The 19,305-nt window shown below is 44.6% G+C and overlaps 1 protein-coding gene across 14 annotated transcripts in view; it reads left to right on the top strand.

The window, feature by feature from the left end:
• The window catches only part of KTN1 (kinectin 1), a 76,737-nt gene extending 58,923 nt beyond the window's left edge, over positions 1-17,814 (top strand). For 5 of the 14 annotated variants that reach the window (XM_054826535.1, XM_054826540.1, XM_054826543.1 and 2 more), the window contains 12 exons: positions 1,473-1,559; positions 3,420-3,509; positions 4,609-4,689; positions 5,124-5,213; positions 5,303-5,395; positions 6,729-6,800; positions 7,262-7,345; positions 7,540-7,623; positions 9,992-10,075; positions 11,401-11,493; positions 16,105-16,228; positions 17,307-17,814. In XM_054826535.1, the coding sequence (XP_054682510.1) occupies positions 1,473-1,559; positions 3,420-3,509; positions 4,609-4,689; positions 5,124-5,213; positions 5,303-5,395; positions 6,729-6,800; positions 7,262-7,345; positions 7,540-7,623; positions 9,992-10,075; positions 11,401-11,493; positions 16,105-16,228; positions 17,307-17,311 (987 nt within the window). In that variant the 3' untranslated portion in view covers positions 17,312-17,814. The remainder of the gene's footprint in view (positions 1-1,472; positions 1,560-3,419; positions 3,510-4,608; positions 4,690-5,123; positions 5,214-5,302; positions 5,396-6,728; positions 6,801-7,261; positions 7,346-7,539; positions 7,624-9,991; positions 10,076-11,400; positions 11,494-16,104; positions 16,229-17,306) is intronic. The other 9 variants (XM_054826541.1, XM_054826545.1, XM_054826546.1 and 6 more) reach the window with 5 other exon arrangements.
• The last annotated feature ends 1,491 nt before the right edge of the window (positions 17,815-19,305 follow it).

The raw sequence follows: 19,305 nt of genomic DNA, 5'->3' as shown, positions 1-19,305 counted from the left end.
CCTCCTTGTAATACATTACCTGTGCAGGGCAACAGAATGGCATCTTTTAATTTATATGGAAGAAAGTTGTTAAAATACAGGGGGTTTAACTCCCTATCTCTCCTTGATAGCCTATAAAGGCTATTGCCTGAATACTGTGCAATAAGCTTTATTGCTTAGAAGTTGAACAGTACGAGGGAAGATGCACAAGGAAAATATTAAGAATGTGAGCTTTTGAGCAAGTAGTGTTGCTTAAGAGCTGAAGTAAAGTAGAGAGAAAGTGTCTGGGTATTCTCAGAAGACAGATGAGCTGGAAAGGTAGAACATATGTGTGCCTGTTTCCTGGGGAACTGCAAGGTCTAAGTACCCTTTGTGGTGCACGGAGAGATCTGGCTGCTAAAGACCATGCCTGTAGGTCCCAGCTTTCCATATCACAATTTCATCCAATCTTGTTTTTATGTCCTGTGAAACAGCCCTTAGGATAGCAGGCAAATGGAAGTGGTAAAGTAAAACTAGCATAGGTACACGCTAGGATTTGGATGCCACTTTGCGTGGTGAATTAAAAAAACAACCAAAAACCAGCCTTTCAGAATAGCCCTTTGCGAGAGCAGATTGTTCTGAGGGTTGGAAAAAAAATAAATCTAAGTCCCAAGCACCATAATCTCCTCCCCACAAGGCCTGCCATCCTTTCTAGATAAGAGCTGCGAGGCTTTTTTACAAGAGCTCTCAGCCTCGTAACTCGGCTTGCACGTTGATATCTTGTGGAGTACACGTTTGATGACCTCGCCAAGAAAGATGCAGGAGCACGGCACGGTGGTGTTTCCGTGTGGATCTGGGGTGTGCTCGCCACTGGTGGAAACCCCAGAACCTCCCAGGAGGGCGCTGGTGAGCAAACCAGTTTTCTTTGCGCACAGCGGAGAGGAGCTGTGTGGGTAAATGCTGTGAACCAAGGCCCTGAGCTTTGTGTTTCTAAAATCAGCCTTGGTGTAGTAGGTTTGGGCTGAGGCCCAAGGATCTACGCAGCTAGATCTGGTTGCAAGATCAGGGACATAAATGTGTACGCCTCCATGTATACTGGGGTCCATGCTGGGTTCCGCAACGCGACATGCCTAACACTGTTGTGTAATCTGTGGTTTGGTGTCTGTGTTCCTCACTACTTTTGAGAACTTCCCTCTTTCTTCTTACAAGTGCAGTCAAAGTGTGGGGTCCCTGTAGCGATACGCTCTGCAGTAACACTTGGATCAGTTTTGGATACGGGGGGCAGGTTGGGCAGAAATTGGCATTTTTTTTCCCCTTTTTTATTCAAACTCTTTGAACATCACACTTGTTTTTGCTAGTGTATGTCATCTTACCCGGCAAAAAAAAATCATCTTGCAGTAACCAGCATTTAAATGCAAATGGTGGAATGTAATGCAAAATATATCTCTGAAGTAAAAGCGGAAACAGTTTTGAATATTGGCTGAACTGAAATAATTCTTTCTAAAAATGATTAGGAACTTCGGAAGAAAAACTGGAAAGCAATGGAAGCATTGGCATCAACTGAAAAATTGCTGCAGGACAAAGTGAACAAGACTGCCAAGGTTGTAATGTTAACCGCTAGAAACAATGCGTTAAGCTAGAAGCAGATCTGCAGCTGGTTTTTTAAATGAAATGGAGGCATTTAACTTTTACTGCAATTTAAATATAGTCTGTTCTGAGTGATCATTCATATACTCTCACCTCTGCTTCTTCCTGTTGTCTTTAGGTTTCTTTTAATTTTTTTTTATCCTTAATTTGTGGGCATGCTGACTTTTGATTTCTGTTTGCATAATTGTTAGAGCTGTCGTGAGTTGGTGTTGTGGTGTTTTGTTTTCTTTGTGGGGAGCTCTAGAGTAAAAACTGTGCTGGTGAGCAACCTGCTTTCATCTACTGGGCTTTTGCTGTGCTTGAATAAAATTATTGGACCCGTGAAGAACTAGGACTAAATTATTATTTAAAAACTTGGGAACTTCTCAGGAAAACGATGTCACCACAGCTGTGAATTTCTGCCTTGAAAGCATATAAAGCTCGACAGATCCCGTCAGAGCCAATGTTCAAAATGATGCGGGGCGTGAATTGCTCTGAAAGGAGCTTGTGTTTGCTGTGAGCATCATTTGGTGTTAATTGTCACTATGAAGAATTAAAAAAAGGCATCAAAATAAAACCACAAGTCAGGTAGCTAGAAGCAGATGAGCTCTGGTTTGGGATTGTGCGTCTGTGTTTCAGAGATGTCTCCGCTCTTTGCTCGGCCCCGCATTCAGAGAAGTCGTGTACTTGCTTTTGCTGTGTGCTAACGCTTGCCTGCTTTCTCTTGCAGTCCGAAGACTTCCTCAAACAGCCATTTGCCACTTATTGGTGGTTCCTAAATTGCTGAAAACTAACACACTTAGCACAACTTCCCAACCTAATGTCTCCTGTCCGTTTCTGTCTCTGAATCTCAACCTACTAATGCCACCGATCTCTTGCAGCAGGGGAACTCAGAGCAGCAAGGCACAGTAATGTCAAAGGAAAAAAAACCCCAACAACCAAGCCTAAATATTAGCGAAGGATTTTAGCTGAAAGCTGCCTTGTGTGCAGGATTTCAGGCTTTCTGCATTTAAACTTACACGGGAGCCTGAGTGTCGTATGGCTAAAGTAAACCGATCTGCCACCAGCGCAGCAAGCAAATGTCCTGTGGCCGGTCTGTTTTTAATGTTGAATAAATGGAACGATGGATCTGTGGTGCCCTTGGCTCTGTGTATCTGTATTCGCAGAGCAACAACAAAGAAAACCTGGAGATTGTTGCACAGCTCTAGTGATTATTTCCCATTGCATCCGAGCTTGGGGAAGGGGGATGTAAAGGTCTCCCTCTTAAGTACTTAAAAGGAATATTTAGAAGATACAGTCTTGCTTTCTTGGCCTGGTTCAAATGTGCATTAACACAAAGTTTCCTTTTGACTTTAATTCTTTATTTTTGATGTGGTGACATTAATTTATGGTGACTTCCCTCCCCCTCCAAATTGTTTAAAATAAGTATGGATTTTTTTAAAAAAAAAAAGTTGATTGACCAAACTTCTTGTTTTTGAGATTGCTCAACTTGAGTGGCAGGGTTGGTGTGATCTGTGGATGCAGTTACTCAGCATAGTGTAGTTTGAGTTGGGAACAAGTGAATGATGATGTAATTTCTGTACAAACAGACTAGATTGGAGGAGAACTTAATGAAAATAAAAGCTTAAGCATGACCAAATGCGAAGGCCAAATTCTGAAACAAGTCAGTGTCAATTTTTGCAGCAATTTACTGGCAATTTTAGAGACTGTAACGCCTTCCCCACTTAAAAAAATTACTTTCTGGGTTAAATAATTTACTCTAGGCATGGAAGAGGCTATTGCCAGGTCTGTGGAACGTGTTGCCCAATTTCACATGACCCCTTCTCTTGGTTTAGGAGAAGCAACAGCATTTGGAAGCTGCCGAGGTGGAGACACGCAAACTACTCCAGAAGCTGTTCCCTAAAGTCTCTCTTCCCTCTAACATGGTAAGAGAAGGGGCTTTTCTTACCCTACTGCTGGGGACCTTGGGTCCTGCTGCACTGGGCAATCTGGAGTGCTTCCTCGCAGTCCCTTCTGCCCCAAGGATTTTGCAGTGGGACGTGAGTGTCTTCTGGTAATACCTGTGCTTGCCAGCAGCAAAGAGGCAAAGCTGCAGATGGTTACTTCAAGAAAAGTGTTAAAACAGAAAAAAGTTATCGTTATTTTTTTTTTTCCTACTCAGATATCTATTTTATCTGCCTGTGTTGCCTTGTGTCTAACAGATAGTAAATTTTCACAGGCGGATAAGATCTGCTGTGTGTTTGCTCACTGTCTGGCACCGTGGGGATCCATCTTCCCTGGCGACTGTGCGGATAACAGCTGGCCCCCCTTTCCAGAGGGGCTGCGCTGCCTCAGTGCCAGCTCATACAGTTCAGGAGGGTTTGTTTTGTTCCCAAAGTTCCTTTTGTAAAACCACCAATTTCCAATTTTAGATTCTTGGTGTCTTTCAGTTGTTTGCAAGGGAAGCGCGCTGGGTTCCTGTGGTTTAGATTGTGTGAACGATGTGAAGTGAGGCTGGAAAACTGGGGCCTGTGTTTAATTTGTAACGTCTAGAGATTTTGAATATTCATATTTAAAAGTATTTGCAAATGTGCTAAAGTTAGTCTCCTGATGAACTAGAAATAGTCTATTAAAAAGACTGTTTCTGTAAGATTATAAAGCAGGCTTCCTAGTGAGGTCCCTGGAATTACGTGGCAAACGCCAGCTTTAACTTCTCAGGGACTTTTGGAAAAGATTCTCTTAAGTCTCAAAATACTCCTTGTAGATCCCCAGTACCGGCAGGGAGATCTGTCACGCAGTTGTATTTCAGCACTTCCAAGCCCTCGTGAACTGTCTCTCGCTCGTAACCTCGTACTCCTGGATTGCTGCCCGCCGACTGTCAGCCCGGCGGTACTGGCTGAACAACTGCTGTCAGCCTCTGTGTGCTGGCTCCGGGGAATTAGGGGACTGAAACGCTGTTCCATACGCCTACAGTGGAAGGCAAATGTCCTGAAGATAGATTTATTGAGGTTGTTCTCAGCTTTAACCAAATGTGTTTCCCAACAGAGTCACAGTGAGTGGATATGTGGGTTTGAAAAGATGGCTAAAGAATACTTGAAAGAGGCTTCAGGATCTGAAGATATCAAGGTAGGCACAAACGGTGGACGGCTTCCTTGTGTGTGGCATAGTGTATTTTTTCCAGTATAAATCTTGCAAATTGTGCTCTGGATTGTGAAGTTCAAACTGGCAAACAAGTGACGAGAAAATTGTTTTGTAGATGTTTGCATCTTTGAAAAGCACCTTGTGGAGTTGTGAAAACGTTCATGAAATTCAAAATCCCTGTTTCCTTTTTCATGTAATTGGGTTGCGTTTTTAGGCGACTCAGAGTTACTGCAGTAACTCACGTAAAGTTTGAGTATTGAGAGTCATAGGTGAACACGGCGCTTGCTGTTGTCTTTGCAAGGGTTGGAAAGACATCTCTGCCAATGTGAATGATACCGTCACGCTTGTTGAAATGAGATAAATAATGGAACTCTATCAGCTGAGACGTGACTCTTCTGGTCCCTCTTCTCCTTTGGCAGGCTATGGAGCAGAAGTTGAAGGAGGCTGAGGAAATGCACGTACTGCTGCAACTGGAGTGTGAGAAATACAAATCGGTTCTGGCGGAGACGGTAAGCAGGATGCCCGGCCGCCTGCGCCTTGTGATGTTGCAAGCTGCCTTTCTTCTGCTGTAAGCTTTCAAACCCCGCTCTCTTCTTAGGAGGGGATTTTACAAAGGCTACAGAGGAGTGTGGAAGAGGAAGAAAGCAAATGGAAGATAAAAGTTGAAGAATCACAGAAGGAACTTAAGCAGGTATTTCTGAAGATCCACTTTTTGCGGCAGCTAGGCAGTTTCTGCTTGAAGTTGCAGAGGGTGTTGGAGCGCTGCGAAGGCAGGTGTGGAACAGCCCTGGCTGCCTGGTTTGATGTGTGCGTGACTAGGGGATGAAACAGGTGAAGTCTGCAACCAGTATAATGGGAATGATCCCTCCTTATACCAATATTTTTGGTGCTCTGATACTTAGCTTCATGCTAAGAGTGATTTTTATTTTTTTTTGAGGAACATCTTTCATTTTAAAAAACTGAAAAGTGGAGTAATTGTTGGTGTCTTTAAAGTAGCAAGAACAAATGAATAACGCAGGTATAAGGTCTTTGACCATTACGCCAAGTCTGTGTTGCAGTCCTTTGCAGGTGGTGCAGGAGGCAGCCAAATAACCTGTAGTAATATGGATGCTGATGGGATAGGAAGCCAAAGATTCAGGAATGTACATGTGTCCCATTAATATGCCCAGGAATATATATTTTTCTGAGCCTGGCAACTCGGACTGTATTTCTGTTCAGCGCTTGGGTTGTTTTTTTTTTTTTCAAAGTTCATTTGTGAACAGATACAGGCTTTTTGTGCTGAAATTTGAGTATCATGTAATCATAATAATTTTTGGAAGCTGTTAAAATAGTGCTTCACCATTATGGTCAACTAATTACACTTGAAATTGCCTGCAAAGCTTTCCTTTTTAGGAGGGCTCTGTTGCTAGCAAAAGTGGTAAGAAAAAAGCCTTTTTTTTTTTTCCTCCTAATCTAGAGTTAAAGTAGGCCAAATGGTTGGTTTTTTTTTTTTTTGAAAGAAATTATTTCTAAAGTACTTCTGCTTAGTAAATTTGAGTGTCAGAGTATGAGCCTGGAGCAAGCAGATGATTTATAAACATCTTGTTCAAGGGGCTTATAAAAGGCTGTCAGATCTTCAACTATAGATGTGCTAACATCTGCTGCACTTACGCAGCCTCTCAGAAGGCTAAATATGCTGGGTTTGGCTACATAGAATATGTGGATTCCATATAATACAGCCTTCCCTCTCTAGGAAAGATATTTCCCTTACCCTGGCTAATGTACAACTGACCTAGTCCTTAAATTCCAAATCTTTCAGGTATGTAGGCTCTAACTATCAGCAAACTTGTTAGGTTGGGAGAAGGTAGGGAAGGTGTTAAATGGGGACTCAGACTATTGAATTATTTGCATAAGCATCTTTATTCAGTCACTGTGATTTCATCCTTAATATTTTTAAATCGTAGAAGCCAGCTTGTGTACATATGGAGAGTTTGTCTTAGACCAACCCAACTAAAGGATATATTTCTCTTTCTTGAAAACTGCAGATGCGTTCTTCGGTCGTTTCTTTGGAGCACGAGGTAGAGAGGTTAAAGGAAGAAATCAAAGAAGTTGAAACTGTACGTGCAGGTGTTTTTTCTTTTGAAGCTTTCTGTTACTTAAAACATGATTTAGGCTTATGCTATAAGTCTGAACTTCCTAGGACTTCTCTCCTGGAAGTAGTGCAGTCTGTGCTGCATTTAAACTGAACCTTTTGGCCGGTGTTTTTAAGGAGGAGAGAAGCTGGGTACTGGAAATTGTCCTGGCTTTTACTTCTGTACTCACCCACCCACTGGGGCTCTTTCCTTGTGAGACTCAGCAGTTTACTGCTTGTTGATGATCTTAGGCTTGATTCTTTTTTCTTGTTATCTTTTTGAAATGCAACAGTTTAAATATGTGCTGGGCAATCACTGGATTTGAAATGCTCTCTAAATGTCGTGGAGTATTTGATAGAAATTTATAGCTAATAATAAATTGAGAAAATAATACTGCAAGAAAGCATTGAAAACATCTGTTTTTAACTCTGTTTTTCTGTTTCTAGCTTAAAAAAGAAAGAGAACATTTGGAAAGTGAACTAGAAAAGGCAGAAATAGAACGATCTACTTATGTTTCAGAAGTCAGAGAGGTAAACATAATTGACCAAACTGTTCTTTTTCTTTTGGTTACCAGTTGGCTGGCAAACTAATCTAATGCTTAGCCCCTGTGGCTGGGGAGTTTATATGCTTGTGACCTTAGGGTAGAGCGACACACTAATAACTGAGCAGAAGAAAAGTGGGCATCCTAAGGAGACAAATCCTAAAACTCTAAACTTCATTTCAGCTCAAAGATCTGTTGACTGAATTGCAGAAAAAACTTGATGATTCATATTCTGAAGCAGTAAGACAGAATGAAGAGTTAAATTTGGTAAGAAGCTCGTTCTCCGCTGGGCACAAACTAGGCTCCCAGCATACTTATGAAGCGGAGACTTATTTCAAATCCTGTCTGTTCTGCTAACCTCTCCAGCTTGATATTTTTGTCCATTGCAATCATTTATGTAGTCTGACTTTTACAATTTGTCTCTTTCTCTGCTCCTAACAATAGCATGTCTGGTTCTTAAGACTTTTTCCAAAGTCTATAAGACTTTCATTCCTGAAACTTCTTGAGAATCAATGTTTTACAGTGTAGACATACACAACAGCAAATATAACGTCCTTGGAGCAACGGAAGTTGTGCTCTCATCGGTTTGACGTGAGGATTATTCTCTGGTTGTCTGTTTTGTTTTGTGTTGTGGTTTTTCCCTCTCTCCCCCAAAGTTTTTGGGGATGCAGCTGTGGTACCTGTGCTCTGACTGTGCAGAGTCTTTTCCATTCTCCTCTGTGTGTGCAGAAATTGGCCAAACCCGATATTAGATGAATTCAATGTTTCCAGCCATTCAGCAGCTGGCATCCCAATGTGGCTGAACAGCTGTTCTGGCTTGGTGCATGCACTGTGCTACAGCGTATTGGGCTAGCAATGTTCTCCAGCCAATAATGCTCCTATACCAGGTTTTTCTCAAGAAGGAGTTGGATTAACTGAGGCCAGACCTAGACCCAAAGATGCATGGTTTTCCCATTTGAGTCCTTTCGCTTCTCATTTGTTTCAGTGACGTGTTTTTTAAGGCTGCGGGAGCAGTCAGGTCCTTCTTCTGCTTGTGTTTGAACGGTGCTTTCTTACTCTTGAGCCAGAATTGGGGAAGGTTGTCTCTGTCACCATGTCTTTGGTGGGATTTAGAGTAGTTGATGGAACAACCTGTCACTGCAGGCTGAGCTGCTGAACTCACCAGGGTACTGCCACTAATGTAACTGGGTTAAAATAGTTGATTTAAAAAAAAAAAACAAAAACAAAACAAACCCACAATAACATTCTGCTTAAGTTTAATAGTATGCTTGGCAAGTCTAGTACGGCATTGATTAGCAGCCTGCCTCAGCAACCAAAGCCTCTGGTTTTGAAAGCAAGGGAAATGGGAATTGAATGCATATCTTGGAGTTAATCAGTAAACGCCAACCTCTTGAATATAAGAGGCAACAATCTATTATGTCTGTAACAACAAAAGCTTAAAAAGCTGAGCTCCCTGCTAGGGCAGCTCGAGTCTGCAATCTGATGATGCTGTGCTGGTAGGAGCGTGAGGAGGTGGTAAACAACTACCTTCATGCAAACGGCTCAGGAATGATGGGATTTCAAAATGTGTTTCCCACTAATTCATAAGCTGAGCAAGGAGAGAAGCTGAAACTGTGGAGGTCATCAACAGTACTTCCCCAAAATGTAGAAAACCAGCATCTGCCAGTCCAGGTGCTCCAAAGGGGGAACTTTCCAAGGGTGAGACAAATACAACCCGTAGGTTTGGAATCAGTGAGAATTCAGGGCTCTGAGTAGCCTATTGTTCACTTCTTTAATCCCCTGCTGGCTCCCAAGAAGATTGACAGCAGGAATAGTGAACATTAGCACAGTGCACTTCAGAGGCACAAATCCAACAGAATTGGCACTCGAGCTTCTTGTTAGCACTCCTGTTTGAGGCTCAAGCCTCAAGTGCTGTGGCTGGTTCTGTATGCTGTGTTGAAGAGCAATCGAAATATTCTTTAAAAAATGTTTATATCCTTTGGAAGGCTGTAGTTTAAGGGTAGCCAGCACAAAGTATTCATCCCTCTTGACTGAAATAGTTTCACTTTTTTTTGGATTGAATCTAAACACAATTGACAACTTAATACGCCCCTGTCAGTGATTCATGCCTTGATGTGACATTAACAGGCTGGTTAAGTCAACATAGTTGTAGTGAGCGGTGCTTTATTAAGATGACAAGTAGAGCTTTTTAGTTTATTCAGCAGTAAAGTGACTGTTTAGCCTAAATTAGGAAGATGACAATCTACATTTTTGCATATTTGCCATGAATTAAGTTGAAGTCTGGGCTGACTGGTGATAAGAGTGCGGGAGAGGCTTACGTACTTACAGTATTGCTAATATTCCTACTGGCAATATAGTTTAAAAGTTGAAACCACTTGTAATCAAGCTGATGCCAACCATGCTTTTTTTTTTCTTCTGTAGTTTCCATTCTTTATGTTTATCTTTACAGATGGAGTCTCTTTTCCTTGACTGTCCTTGTAAACCTCATCATACATGTTGACTAATCCAGTGTGTGCAATAATTGTTGTAATCTTACTCCCTTTGCAGTCAGTGTGCACTGGGTTAATCCGTAGGACAGACAGATAAAATCTGTGTGTGTGAAGGAAACTGATTTTCTTTTGTTACTATTTTGCAGCTGAAAACGCAGCTAAACGAAACATTATCAAAACTCAAAGTTGATCAAAATGAGAGACAGAAGGTAGCTGGTGACTTGCCTAAGGTAAGTGCAGACCCTTAGCAGTTGCAGATCTAAATATTATCGAAACCCTCAAGATCTGTAGTTTTGCAGTGCTGGAAAACGTGGTGATTTGAGCAGCTTGAGCAGACTGCCTGCCTGGTGGGGTGTCTTATTCCACTCACTGGTTCCCCAAGTGACTGAGACTGTGGGTGTAAGAGCTCATGCAAGATACCTGCATGTCTGTTGAAATGATCAAAATGCAACTAACAGCTCTGTTTAATTATCCTTCTTGAAAGAGTCTCTTGTTCATGATAACTTTTAGGCCAATGGGAACAAGTGGTGACTTGGGGCTGACAATTCTTTATTTAAAGAAACCCAGCCTGACAAAAAGCCCATCCCACGGCCCTACACCCACACCACGGCCTGAAGCTTTTAAATCCAGTCTCAAATGGTAGCGGGTTATGAGTTGGTTTACAAGCCATCTACCCATTTGCACTTGGCTACAAATTGGCTGTAACCCAGGAGACTGCAAATCTTTAAATTTAGCTCTACGCAAGCTTGATGAGACAAGCAGGTGGATTACCTCTGCTCTTCTTCAACGGCCGCTCTTGCAAGATGGATTGGAGTGGGAAATCTTTAAGCATGAGAGGTCTCAGTGCTGTCTGTCACCCCAGAAACGAACCTCTCACGGGAGAATTGATAAATGGAGGCAATAGCCTGCAGAGTGGCTGAGCTCTGGCTCCAGACTGTGTAACACCTTGTTCCTTCAGTGGGAGACGCATAGGAAGGAAACTGGGCCGCGTTCTTGCGGGACTGGAGTGGGGAGAGCTGTCGGTGGGGCAAGCCCTGTCCTGGGACAGGGACAGATAATCACAAAGCACTGTCAGGAGGTGAGAAGGTGAAGGAGACCTGCTGTAATAATGTGTTTTAAAAGATTTTGCTCAGGGCAGTTATGTTGGGTGTTGACATATGAAGTGAGCTGCGGTGATATCCGTGGTTCATGGTATATTCTATATAAATACAGATCTACGATTAAGCTTTTGGAGACCTGCCTGCACTGCTACTCTTGCACAAAAAATTTTGCCGCGCAATTTTTACCTAATAACTTGACATGAGACTACTAAAACTTCCCTGTAGAATTGCTCTGAAATGCAGGCAGACTGACATGCAACATGCTGATTGTAAGGAGACATGTCAATCTTGGCAAATGTGTTGGTCCCCTGAGCAAATCTGGCATAAAACAGATCTCCTCCCAAACAGTGATTTCCTTTGTCTCTAGTGCTCTTGGAGAGATGAGGGTTTGCTAATTGTTGTGTCTCCCCTGTTTTGTGGTGGGTTTTGTTTTTTTTTCTTTTCTTCCCCTACAGGCCCAGGAGTCTTTGGCATCTCTTGAGAGAGAAATTGGAAAAGTCGTTGGGGATGCCAATGTTATCGAAAACAGCGATGTTTGCACAGAGTCGGTGAGTGATTCTTTTGAGCCCGTGCTCAGGGGCAATGCAAATCTCATGCAAAGTATGGACTTTGGGAAGTGAGGTCCAGCAAAGGAACAGGATGTGTGCTGCTGATAGTAAATTAAGGCTTGATAAAACTTCCTGCCCTACAAGTTGTCAGGGTGGTGTCCTGGAGCTGTACCCCAAGGATGCATTGGGAGTTCTGCTGTCATCTGGATCGTGACCTCTTTCCCAATGGCTCAAATTTGCACGGAGGAAGGGGAGGGATTCTGGACATGAGATCTGGGCTTCCGGTGGGTTGTTGGTTTGGTTTGGGCAAAAGTGGGAAGATCCCCAGACTTGTCCCTTCAAGAAGAGAAGCTAAAAATAAATAACTGGTAAATAATAACTGCTCATAAGTAAATGAACTTAAATTACCAGCTGTTGGGTTGGCACTTGCTGACATCTGTAATGCCAAAGAAAGAAGGCAGTCTTGAGAGCCCTGTAACACCAAGGGAGAGAATGTCTCTTGCCTGAACATTGACCCTTCTGGTCCTCTGAAGCTGTGGACAAGAGCCTGTCCCTAGCACTGGTAGGTGCCAGAATTCAACTTCAGCTGGTCCTGGCTCCTGGGAATTTATGCTGACTTTGATGTGATCCTGCAGCAAAATCTTACTAGCCTGAGCTTCAGTAAGCAACAGACTTGAGCACTGCCTTGTGCTGTGGGTGGGCAACTCTCTGGATCGATGGTGGTTTTATATTCTCCAGTAACGGCATTGCCATTGCAGGGTCTGGAATTGGGTGGACTCTGTCTGGGGTGGCCTGTTTTCACGCTTGCAGGTGACTTGCCTGAGCCTGTGGGCTACTGTTCCCACGGATGATTGCTGGACTGCTTGTGTAGCTGCTACTCCAAGTGCTGGCCCTAAAAAGACACCACTTGTAAAAGTGATTGAGTCGTGGCTTTGTAACTGGGCTTCTCTGTCTCTGGAAGCAAGAGCTTTCACACCAGCTTCAAAATAGCTTCAGAACAGCTTTCCAGAAGGCAGCTAGGAAGGGGAAGGCTAAAGCAGATCCCAGCACGTTTTACACAGCTCAGTGGTGTCAATGGAACTCATTACCCGTTTTCCTCTGATGGATAGAGAGGAAGGAAACACCCTCGTTTGAGGGAGAGAGGAGCACTTGCTGGTAGGACAAATAATTTATATCGACTCCTTTTAGCTGCTTGAAAATAAGTAGCTTCATCAGCTGTGAGAGGAAGCTAGGAGTCCTCTAAGGAGTGCTGTAGAAAACCCTTTGCCTCTGTAGTCGTTAGCAGAAATGAAATGGCTTTTCCAGAGTGATCGCTCATGGATGCTGACCGACCCTTGTGTTGTGGGCTCACTGTGTCCGAGCCAGAGATGCAGCCGTACCTGCGAGACCACGGATGTGCCAGCCCCATGAGCAGGTTTCCAGGGAGGGATGGTAGGTCTGCTGAGCCCCCTCCTGCAGTGTCGGCCAGCGATGGTGACAATCGGGTGCTCTCTGTCTCTGCCTGCAGCAGGCTGGAGAAGAAAAACCCTCCTCAAACCAAAGTCAAACTCCTTACCCTCTGCTGTGCCTTTATGGCTTAGATGTGTCAGAACAGTGATGCCGTCGGCCGTGGCTGGTGACACGGGCGAGCCCTCCTGAGCCCAGTGTCATTAGATGTGCCCTGTGGTGGCCCCAGTATGCTAGTTTGATTTAATTGCTTTAGCCTTACCTTGCGTAACCCCTCTGGCTCCTGCGTTGCTCCGCTGTAGCTGCGTGGGCACGTTGTGGAACCCTAACCAGGTTTCCTCCAGAATATCCATTGCTTTATTCTGAAGAGGAGTGTGGAAAAACAGTCCTAATAAACCTGCAATTAAGCCTTCATTAGTAAAAATATGTTAATTGTCTAAGCAGCAGTCTTGACAGGTAGCCATTGGCAGAGGCTGGAATTAGAACATTCTCTTTATCTTCTTCCCCAAGCTCTTTTTGCTGCTTTTTTTTTGAGGGGAAAAAAAAGCTGTCTCCCCAGAAGCCTAAAAACCCAGCTTAAAATAGCTCTCAGATTAAAAAAGGAAGTCTTCCAGCCAATTCCACCTAGCAACAGTGTCTTTTTTTTTTTTTTTTTAAAAAGGACCTGAAAACACATGCTCTAAAATGAGCATATTTGTTCCTTCTGGGTACTGGAACCAACCCACAAAATTGAGAAATGATGCTTGCGCAAACCCTCAAACACATTCTGCGTGTTTTCTTTAGACTCCTTTTCATTCTATTTAAAAATAGACCATTTGGTTTTTCTAATCAGCTTCCTTGTCACTTATGGGACTAGATGATGACTGAAGGGTGCCTTTTAGTGTGCTTTAAGGAAGTCATTTATATTCAGCAGCTTGCTTAGGCAGTAAACTTACTTTGTGGCTTATATGAAATCTCATGTGCTTTTTTCCTCCAAATCTCAATGTAAACCACTCCGTCATTGAAAACTGGAAATGCCGTACGTGCAAAGCATGGTGGAAGGGAATCTGTCGGTTCAGTGCTTGTCTTAGGTACCGGGCCTGCGATCGCAGGGGGGTTCCCCACTACCATCCTCTTCCTCTCTTCGTCCCCGTGTCCCAAAGACATGCTTTCACCCGAGTCGTGGAGAGCGTGGGGCTGGGGCACAGCAACGACGGCATACGGCAGCCTTGCACGCCTGGGTTAGCCGCAGTAGGACTGCGTTGAGCCCAAATCCATCAGTAGCTGGTCAGGATTGGCCCCACGAGGGTTGGGGATGTGTCTGAGTAAACGCTGCCTGATATTGGTGAAGCCACGGGAACGGAAAGGAGAGGAAGGAAATGAGGGAGAGAAGAGCTCTTCCCAGAGATGAGGGCAGAGAGGGAATTGAAAGGCTCCTTCGTTGCTTCTGCTCATGATGGTTTCTGCGCTAATGCACCTGCACTTTCATAGCCAGCACTATCGGTCAGCGCTGCGATTCATTCATTTGCCGGGATGCTAATTGCATTTGCCTTTCCACTTTAATCAATCTGTATGAGATTGCTAGGCAAAGTCTCAGTCTTGACAGGCCTGATTTTCTACTTTAATAAAGGTAAAATAGGTTAAGGCTACCGTAATACAGATTCCCAATGATTTTTTACGGTATAAAAATGTTTACCAGTTGCACTCAAGTAAGAGCTTTGCAATATATTGCTTTGTTCTCTTGCCTGAGCCCAGAGTAGTTTCTGTAATGGTGCAGGTGGTTGAGTTTGATTTACTATCTGCTTCTCTTTACAGCAAGTCTAGCGGCGTTTCCAGCCAAAGGGAGCTGGGCAAGTGGCCTTCTCTGAACTCACTCTAATTTCCCTGAAACTCTAGGGAGAGATTTACAACAGCATTATGCATCTGTCTCATTCTGTTAGTAAAACCGCTTGCAGTTGGAGCGGAGTTGGCCGATGCTGAGTGCCTGCGAACACTTCTGCGCTCGTGTTGAGAATTGGGTACTTCTGTATCGCTGACACCAAAGCAGAGTTGCTTATTTTTAGCTGTTAAATTGCAAGGGAAAGCTCTCCTACAGGTTATCTGCACGCCTGTATTATGAGCTGGATATGGAGTAGTAATGTGTTTTAGATGCGGAGTTCTTTGTACGTCTCTGGAGGAGCTAATCAATAAAGGTGATAAAATAGGTATTACAGCGCTGTTAGCTCAGTGAGACTGACTTTGGGGAGGAGGGCAGGCAAGAGGGGAAGAGCCCATTTTGAGTTGTGACACTTCCCTATTAATAAACTGTTGAACTCTTGGGGGGGGGGGGGGGGGGGGGGGAGAAAAGTGCACTTATTTTTGTTCTAAAAAGCAAGCTCAGCATTTTCATCTCAGTGTGGGAAACCAGTTTTCTAGCTCTTGGTAGCTTTCTCTTTCCTTTTCTCTGTGTTGACTGGTGCTTAGGCTGCTCTGAAGTCCTCATCCAAGTCCCGGTGTCACTGGCAAGCAGGAATTTCCCCGGGGCTCGGCGCAGAGGGTGAACCTGTGGGACAGCTGGTGGGCAGCAGCCCGTGTCCTGAGCCTGAACTGGAGCTGCTGGTGCTGTGGTGTGGGTGGGGAGAGGTGTGATCTCCAGCCAGCTGTTTCAAATGGTTTCACAGCTGGAGCTACCTTTTGCTTGGGTATTACGTACTGCTGAGGACACCATCCCACAGATCTTCATACAGACCAAGTCCTTGGTGGTCCAGCAGCCTTGTTGTTACAGCTGCGGGGGTCAGAAGTCATCCCTCCCACTGGGTGCACTGTCACTGTGCTTAAATCCACGTGGGGTTTTCAGCCGGGCTTGTGCGGATGAGAGGTAATAACTTCTGAGGTCGGATCGGTCGTGGTTAGGAGGACAATTTCTGGAAGCAGTAAGTGGAGTAAGGCAGGGAGGGTGGGAGCCGGAGGTCAGCGGTGCTCTCGCCGGCGTTCAGTGTGTGCAGGGTAACTCCCTGGATCGGGAAGCAGCTTCTTGACTTTGAACCATGTTCTCTTTCAATGTAGCCACAACCCTCTGACTTATAAGAATTGTTCCCATCTGTGCAAGGAGTTGTAATTTTATGTGGAGGATCTAATTCTAGGCTTTCTTGGTAATTAGATTGTAAATGAGTTTTTAATGATTTTTTTCCCCCCTCCTTCTTCCAGGAATTGCCTGATAAAAGACTAAATGTGGCGGTGAATCTTAACCAGGATGTAGGTCATCTCAAGAAGCTGCTTGTGTCAGTAAGCCAAATGCTGTCAAAGGGACGAGAACACTACCAGCTAGTAGGTAGGTATGGCTTCTAGTTGAGCTGGTGGGTGGCTGTTAGGAAGGACACTGGTCTGTGATGGCGGGACCCTGAAGTCAGGTGTCAAAATCTGAGAATTTCTACGTGCCATTCATCAGGACTTCTAACAGGCACCAGATGTGTCCCTCTCTGGATCCATGCTTCAGTTCTCACGTCGTCCTGTCCCTCTCTGGGCACGTAACTCTTTGTCCCTCCCTCCCAATACCTGCCGCTTCACACAGCAGATTTCCCAAAGCTTTGTTCTCCCTGTGCCTTGTTTCCTTTGTCCCAGCTACACGAGCAAAATGTCTGCTCTTCCGTGCTCGGATTGCTTTGGGATGGAGGATATCAAGTAACCCACTGGGCTTTCACTGACTTAGCAGCAATGGCTTGCTGTGGTCACGGGGATATGAGTATCTGAAGCACCAGTCTGGCATGAACTCTTCATCCAATTATAGACACACGAACAAGGCTTTTATTTTAATGTACAGCCAACTTGAAAACGTAAGCCTTTGTGGATGGCTGCATCATGCTGGTAAACTTCTTCAGTGACCCAAAGTTAGCTAACGGTCGGGTAAACTTGAGACACTATGCCCTCAGGAAGCCGATGCAGCTCGTGAGCTGGGGCTGAAGGCAGGTTGTGAACCCTTTGGTATGGGAGGCAGCAGCTTTGGCCATGAATGTGCCGCTACGAGAAGAGTCAGAGCTCCCTCTCATCTGCTGAGGATGGGGACTTTTTTTTTCCCCCCTCTGATTTAGATGATTTTTTTTTTTCTGCTCCTGCTTCTAATACAGGGTGGGCAGCAGAGCTGGTCTTAAGGGCTGGTGACAGGGGTGGGGTGAGCCCAGTCTTGTAGGTCAGGCTGGGTGCACGTGGGAGGGAAGGTGCAGCCTCTGCTCCGGGAGGTTGTTCTTGCTCAGCCTCCACCACCCCAGCCTGTTCCTCTGGGCTTCGTCATGGGCCAATGCTAACGAAGCGTCTGGCGTGAGCTGCTGAAGCGCTGGCCAGGGGCAGATTTGCTTGAACGCTGCCCTACGGAAACTGCTCGGCTGATGTGGCGTTTTGTGTTTCTCTTGCAGAATGAAGTCACGGGGGAATCGTTAATTTGAGGATAGCAGAAGGCATTGTATTATATTTTGCCAAATTAAAGCCTTATTTATGTTTTCACCCTTTCTACTTCGTCAGAAACACTGAACAGAGTTTTGTCTTTTCTAATCCTTGTTAGACTACTGATTTAAAGAAAAAACCCAACTCTGTAGACACCTCCAGAGTTTAGTTTTATAATAAAACCAAACCTGTTTGGATAATTAGACCTTTACATTCCTGGAGAGACAGTAAACACGTAATCTTTTATCTTATTTTGCTCAATAAAACTTGTTCAGAAAACTCCAATGTGGTAAAGTCACCAATGGGATATAACATTTTAATACTGATGTTGTACACTGTTTTACTTAATTACGTTTTTGGGATTAGCTGCCTCTGACTTCAACCTCAAGTAAACACTCCTTTTTTTTTCTTTTTTTTTTGGTTGCTAATGTAATCAGTTTTTGTAATGGTGTCAGCAAATAAAGGGATGCTATTATTCAAGGTGTTCCTGCTCTCTTCTTTTAATTGAATGTGGATGACTCGGGTGAGACTTCCACCTCTCTCCTCCCTGCGACGAACATCAGGCTGCACTTGGTGCGCTTGATAGAAACATCGGATCGCGTGGTAAGGCCAGCTTTTGTGGGAGCGTTGGAGAAGCCTGCCATGCCAGCGGTGCGCAGAGTATCTTTCTCTGCCCCAAACCTGCCTCCTGGATGGGCGTCTGTGGTGGAAGGAGTTTTGGGGGTGGGGGGGTGTTGGATGCTCTGTTACTGGGTGCTTTGTCTGGGGAAGATCTTCCATGGGACAAGGATTCTTCTGGGGGTGTGGGGAGATGAGGTGACCCTCCTCTGCTTTGGGTGTTTAAGTGTGTCTTAGAGGAACCCTTCAGTTCTGTGGGACATTCTTCAGTAAGCGAGGGGAGATGTTTCTTAGTTCTTGATAACGCTTGAGGATGTGATTATCTGAGAGAAGGCAACAACACAGGGACTAAAGTGAATTAAGTGTAGAAGTAAAATGGTTCAAACTGCTCACCCTGAGCTTTTCACACCTTTGGGATTTTTTGTGAATATTTTGATCCTTTGTCACCCACCCCCCTCAACCAGACAGGAGGGGAAGTGAAGAAGTTTCTTCCTTACGATGGACCCAGTGGTTTCCTGGATGATGTGAGTCTTGTTGATAGCTGTGAAATAGCTCAGAAGAGGGTGAGAAAACAGAAAAACCTGTGTTTCTTCACAAAAGGTACCCTTGGGTTTCAGCTGTAGCCATTAAACTGACGTGTTCCTTGGAGATGTTATTTCATTGAGTAAACACTCAAATACTCTTAGTCTGTTTTATAGGTGGTTTGGAGTAGAAAAGCATTTCTAGTGCCAGGGACACCCCCTGCAGCTAGATCTAAGGAAAAGCCAAACCCTGGAGGGTCTCCATGCTTGCCCAGGTTATGGTCAAAGGCTGATCCTTTGGCAGATGTCTAGACACCTATTTTTTGGGTAAGCAGCAGCTAAATGGATCCATGCAGGCTTGACTGTTTCCAAATGATTTATGAACATAAGCCACAAGCTTCAGTGATGGGAGTTTGGGCTGGGGGTGGCGTGGCGTTGCTCTGATGGCAATCCTACCCATCTGGAGAGTCCCCATGGCCACCTCAGCTGGGAAGCTCCTTTTCTTTGAAGCTCTGTCACTTAGGAAAAGTACGTGGTTGTGGAGGCAGGTGGCGGCTGTGTGGGAGAGCAGACCTCAATTTGTGCTGTTGTATCTGCTTTCTGGCGTGCTGTAGGGTGGAAGCTCAACCTTCCCTGGATTGGATCCTCTCCTTTGGCTCCTCCGTGCATCTGGGTCTTGGCTGTGGTTTTTTTGCTCCTCTCCTTTCCCGTTGTGGATAAGGGCGATGGACAGCAGGGAACCTTCACAAGGAGCTGTTTCTCATCCTCCTCGGGCTCAGCAGATAACAACTCTCCCAGTGTATGGGGGTAACTAATCTAGGGGTGCGCACAG

The sequence above is a fragment of the Grus americana genome, chromosome 5 (assembly GCF_028858705.1).
Source record: "Grus americana isolate bGruAme1 chromosome 5, bGruAme1.mat, whole genome shotgun sequence".
NCBI lineage: Eukaryota > Metazoa > Chordata > Aves > Gruiformes > Gruidae > Grus > Grus americana.
Note: the sequence above shows the minus strand (reverse complement) of the source record. Positions and strands in the feature narration are given on the sequence as shown.